This window comes from Ceratina calcarata, unplaced genomic scaffold (assembly GCF_001652005.2).
Source record: "Ceratina calcarata isolate Rehan_Ccalc_2016 unplaced genomic scaffold, ASM165200v1 scaffold586.2, whole genome shotgun sequence".
Classification (NCBI taxonomy): domain Eukaryota; kingdom Metazoa; phylum Arthropoda; class Insecta; order Hymenoptera; family Apidae; genus Ceratina; species Ceratina calcarata.
In genome coordinates this window covers 11,875-17,749 of record NW_017177087.1, presented here as the reverse complement: position 1 = coordinate 17,749, position 5,875 = coordinate 11,875, and the positions used below count along the sequence as shown (strand labels likewise).

General features: G+C 36.1%; 1 protein-coding gene across 6 annotated transcripts; it reads left to right on the top strand.

Annotated features, from left to right (window-relative positions):
- The first annotated feature begins 87 nt into the window (after positions 1-87).
- LOC108629771 (putative ankyrin repeat protein RF_0381) lies at positions 88-5,106 on the top strand. Of its 6 annotated transcripts, none has more exons than XR_001916859.2 (3): positions 355-576; positions 1,944-3,722; positions 3,818-5,106. XR_001916859.2 is itself a non-coding variant. In XM_018032635.2 (3 exons), the coding sequence occupies exon 3, from the start codon at positions 1,993-1,995 to the stop codon at positions 3,646-3,648; it is 1,656 nt and encodes a 551-aa protein (XP_017888124.1). In that variant the 5' UTR covers positions 355-473; positions 539-576; positions 1,944-1,992; the 3' UTR covers positions 3,649-5,106. The 6 variants fall into 6 exon arrangements, 5 of the variants coding, with proteins under 5 accessions (XP_026673309.1, XP_017888124.1, XP_026673308.1 ...); XM_018032635.2 differs by having other exon boundaries at positions 355-473; positions 539-576; positions 1,944-5,106; XM_026817506.1 differs by lacking the exon at positions 355-576 and adding exons at positions 1,462-1,679; positions 1,757-1,848 and having other exon boundaries at positions 1,944-5,106.
- Positions 5,107-5,875: the final 769 nt, after the last annotated feature.

The following is a 5,875-nucleotide window of genomic DNA, read 5'->3' as shown; positions in this document are numbered from 1 at the left end:
AAATTCAACTGTATTACTTACTTATGTTATAATTCCTTTATATTTTGCAGAAGATGAATCAGGGAAAGAGCGAATACAATTCGAAGATTATTATTTCAAATGATGTAAGAAATCATCAAATTTCTTCCTACATTATTTGAAATAGTACTCTTTGAATTGTATCCGCTCTTTCCATGGTTCATCTTCATATATAGTACAGTCAATGGCATATAGGGCATATATGTATACACGCACACATAGATCGTTCACACATTCACACATTTTAGTTCGTGAACCATTGGTACGAGGTACGAGGCGCTACAAACTTTGCTTCAACTCGCCCCACTTAGGTTTGCCCCCCCAGGTATCCTCTCGCAATGAGTTTCTAACAAGTAGTTAGAGGTTAGAATAAGTAAATCGAAAGTATAAATTGTGCTGTACATTCTATAAGGAATTAATGTCGATAAATAATCGTCGAGAAATTTTACGACTATGTATGTAGCCGTGCACGTTTAAATTAATCTAATAAATTCCAGACTAAATCGTTAGTTTTATTCAGGAACATTCAAGTCATTGTTGGAGTTGTTATGCGATAGCGTAAGTAAAATAGTAGTATTGGTAATTTTTATTAAGAATGGATATTCACAAGGTTTTAAGTTTATTCAGTATAAACAAGGGATCTCTGTAACTTAACCTAATTTAACCTTCTTGTTCCTATCGCCATTGCTTGTTTAAGAATGACACGAATCGAAAAATATTAACCATGCTTTAAGGTAAGTGTTAAACACATCGAAAAATAAATTAGTATGTAAATATTTCTTACGAACCAATTGTCTTTAAGGACAATTTTCATTTGTAGGGAATGAATGTAACTAGAATTCTTAAAGTAACTGAATGAAATTAGGAAGATCAATCTTTAATTTAAACTAAACTTGAACCCATTTGCTCCAATAATAGCAAAGTTATCTACAATTGAAACTTGACGATAATTTTTCAGCAGAATTTAATCTTGAGAATTGGGCTTATTTTCATTCATTCATGAGCTTCGTCCCTTAGGAGTCGATTTAGGTAAAATTGTAAAGGGAACTAAATTACAGTAGGGTCTTTAAGCTTGAATTTAAGGCGGGGACGAAGTACATCGATTCCTTATTAATAAAGTTAATAACAATCGAAGTGAAACGATAGCTTGCGTTAGAATACTATCTTGAGATTTCGGTAAGATCATTCAAAGTCAGTTTTCCAAAGTCCTCTGGGAGTCGATTTACCTAAAATTGTCAGCGACACCGAATTAATGTAGAGGCTTTGAGTTTTAATGTGAACCGTGCACGAAGTAATAGATCGGTTCATTATTAACGAAGTTATGAACGACTGAAGTTGTATAATGTTATTCATTAGAATTTAATCTTAGGAATTCGACACATGTTCATTAACTGACGGTTTTCGTGACTTATGAGTCGAATTATACAGGTAAAATTGCGAGAGAACCTGAATTAAAGTAGATACTCCGAGCTTGAATTTAAGCCATGAACGAAGTATATCGGTTTTTTATTAACTATTGGAATGAAACGATAGCTTACTTCAGGATATTATCTTGAGAATTCGGCAAGGTTTCATTCAAAGTCAGTTTTTATTTCCTGGAAATCGATTTAACTAACAGATCTCAGAGACACTGAATTAATGTAGAGACTTGAAATTTTAATGTGAGTCGTGAACGAAGAAAATCGGTTCATTATTAATTTTATTAGCTGTTGAACTTTAACAATATTTTTATCTTCAGGATAGGACAAGGTTTCATTTAATGTCGATTTTCGTCCTTTAGGAGTTGATTTAGATAAAATCATAAGGACAGAATTGAAGTAGAAACTCTAGGTTTGAATTTAAATCGCGGACGAAGTAAATCGGTCCATTATTAATAAACTATTCATCTATCCAATATAAACAAATAACCTAATTAAAACTTCCAGGTTACGAAAAATCAAACGCCAACGGCCGCTCTTTTATTATCATCCAACCATGGACCCGTATGACGATATCCAATGGCTCCGCTACGAAGGTGTCAGTGGCGTCCTAATCACGGCCGTCTCCAAAGGGAATCTAACCGCAGTACAAGAATTCTTAGCAAATCATATACCATATCAACAAAAGGATTGGAGACCAGGCTATTCCTTAGCACGCCTCGCCCTCGCGATGCAGCACACAAACATCGTCAAAGTACTTCTAACGAATCTCTTGGAAATCTACAGTCAACAACGACTATCTACCACCGATCTACTCCACCTCGCTTCCATACGAGGTGACGAGCAAATGATCAATCTTCTCATCACCGAAGGTGTCCACATGGATGCGACGGACGATCTTGGCCGTACGGCTCTCCAACACGCAGTCATCAATAACAACCTAGAAAGCACTCGCTTGCTCCTATCCCTCGGAGCCAACATCGACATCAAAGGCAACGACGGCTACACAGCAATCCACCATTCAATTATACAAAACAATTCCGAAATCATTGGAATTCTGCTAAAACACAAAATTAACGTTGTTAACGACGAAAACGATCTTAGCGACGCCATGGAAAAACTCCATTCTGTTACTTTCGAAGAAATCTTAGAATCTGAATATTTCCATAATAAAAACAAATTAAACAGTCTTAAAGATGCGGTGTGCGGCCACGAGCCAATTTGCGAATTCATCGTCGCGTCGTTTTCGAAACACGGCGTGATCCTCAATCCCGAAGACTCGAAAAATCCTCAGTTACTTATAACTTCGATTCAAAAAGGGTATTTAAAAGTCGTCGAAGAATTATTGAAATTCGGCGCTGATGTCAATAAACTATACCAAAGTCCAGTGAATTATAAAAGTGAAGTTCTAATGAATTATAAAAGAACGACGCTATTACACGTTGCTGTGTCATCAAGACAATTAGAAATAGTAAGACTTTTAATCAATTATCGAGCAAATGTGAATGCGAAAGATTCTATGAAGGAGACGCCGTTATTTAAAGCTGTTCGCAATAACGACGTTGAAATTTTGAAACTGCTTTTGGCTCATTACGTTAAAACAGGCGATGAGCATGAACTATTGCGTATAGCGTTCAAAAACGAGTGTAAACGAATGATCGAACTCCTTTCGAGATATATCGATATTAATTGCAAGGACGAAAGTGGTAGAACGCTTTTACATTTATGCGTCAGTTCTTATGAAAGTAACTTTGATATGTTTAGATTTCTGCTTGGTGAGGGCGCGAATGTTAATGCAAAGACCGTGGAAGGTGTAACACCTCTTCACAAAGCTGTTTTCTTTCGACATATAAGCGAAGTCGATGTTCTGTTGAAATGTAATGCTGATGTTAACGCGAAGGATAATGAAGGCGCGACGCCGCTGCATGACTGTGTGACGAATGGGGATGTTGATATTTGCCGGTTACTGATTAAGGAAGGTGCGAATGTTAATAGTACGAATAATAAGGGAGCGACGCCGCTTCATCTCGCTGCTACTGAAGGACGTTTAGATATCCTGGAGGTTCTGCTGTCTGAGGGGGCTGATATTCATTGCAGAGATTTAGACGGAAAAACTGCGCTTCATAGGGCTGTGGCGAGCGAGGATATAAATGTGGTGAAGTTTCTAGTTGATCATAATGCCGATGTTAACTCGAGGATTATCGGTGGATGATCTGTTGTATTCTTTTTTATGAGCGGTTCTTTTTAGGTTAAGATGTCGTAATGTAATAATCAATTTATTACGAGGTACTGAAATTTTATTCTACATTATCTATAGATTAATATTTTACAGGATAATATCTGTTTTCTGAATTTCCTTTAACATGTCGCTATTATTGCAGCTTCCTTCGATTTCGTGCCAATTTCCTATATTTCCCACCCGGCCAGGGTGGACCGGAAATCGTAATATAACAGGGCAGGGGATGATTTTACGTTAAAAAAGAAGAAAACATTTTGGTATAACATTTTTTCATCCGGAGCTCCGTTTTCGTGAAAATCGGCTCCAAAGTTTATTCAACTTGTAAAGGATTTAGTACAATTTGCTTGTCGTGCATTCCACTGCTCCAGTTGTCTCTGTCTGGGACAGTGTTTACAAACATTGACAACGATGCAAAAGCGTTTACACAGTTAGGTTTACAATAAGAGTCATAGTTTATCATTAGAAACAGGAACGTTGCCATCTTATGGTATAATATTTATGTACGACAAAGTTCCGTTTTAAATACTTTCTGCTTGATTGCTTTTGTGATGACTGAGTTCGCTTCTTGTATAATCAATAGTGCCACAAGAGTATTTAAATGCAATGTAGGAGATTTCTCTCCTTGCAAAACCGTAATTGCCTTCTGGAAAGGTGTAAAAAATTGTATTAAAATCTCCTCTTCTTATAACGTTGTTCGTTTCTTCTCATTGACCTTCGTCTGATTAAGTCATGACTAAGCTATGGTAAGATATTCCAATCGGGAGTATGTTGATATGTTGGTTACTTTGAGAACTTGCAATGGTAATCCCACTGCTACAAGTATAAATCGTTTACAAGTTGAACAAACTTTGACGTCGATTTTCACGAAAACGGGGCTCCGGATTCAGATGAAAAAATGTTATACCAAAATATTTTCTTCTTTTTCAATGTAGAATCATCCTCTGCCCGGTTGTACTACAATTTCCGGCCCATCCAATATTATAATTAAGATCAAGTACGTTCGGGTAAATATAGTAGTACAATATAATTAACCGCGTCCCTTGATTTACTTTTTAAAAAATCGGATTTATCGGAGGTTATTCCATAATAATTTCACATGGGTTTCTATCCTTAGGTTTATATTACTATACCTTGAACATTGAATCATAAAACACACCGATATAAAATCCTAAAGTTATCCAAAAATTTTGCGGTCCACAACTATCGCACTCACGTACATTTTTCTGAATTCGTACGTTGGTTAGCAACGGTACCACGACCATTGATTTAAATCCCTAATATAAACAATGAAATGAGCCTCTTCGACGAAGTTTCTCATTGTCAGTCATTCATCAAAATCAAAATGCTCTTTTTGTGAAATTCTAGTGAATTTTCAAATCTATCTCTGTATTAACAACATCTTTTTAAATAAAACATGTTTTAAACTGAAAAGCAGTGTGTGAAACTTTGTTAAAACCTCAAAAAATTGACAAATTACCGAAGATCTAATCGTACTAAGTAAAAGAAAAACTCGAATCCGAATTTACATGTATATACAGGGTGTCAGGGTGCCCCAGAACTGGTGATACATTTTTTAATGGCAGGTTTCTGAGATGATTTTGAACAATATTTTCCTTTGTTAAAATGTTGTCCAAAGCGTGGTTGTTAAGGTATTAACGAAAAACCACAGCGACAACCACTTCGTGCGTTGTATACCACGCTCATGACGAAAGCAAAGGATTAAAGAAAAGCTGCATGCAAAAACGAACTAACAAATTGGTTAAATGTCAGAGGAAAGAAAGCGATTAGTCGTTACTTTCGTACATATGTGTACATACGTTCACTAAACAAATGTAACATACTCAATTTTGACAAAGGAAAATATTGTTTAAAATCATCTCAAGAACCTCTCATTAAAAAATGTACTATCAGTTTTGGGACACCCTGTAAAGGACGCGGTAGCGTCTCGCTGGCAAGCTGCCACCTTCGGTTCTTTGCCAGTTGCCTTCGGGTCGCTACCGCATTCATAGAGATAATATGACCATACAGGCACTGTAAAAGATTATCCTAAGCGCAAAGCTTCACACAATAAACATATATACATGCATGCATACATATACATACATTGTCATACATTGTCATACATACATATATATAGAATTAAAGTATTTGAAATTTGATTTGAAAAATAATGTCCAAATAAACTTGTTACGGATTGCAG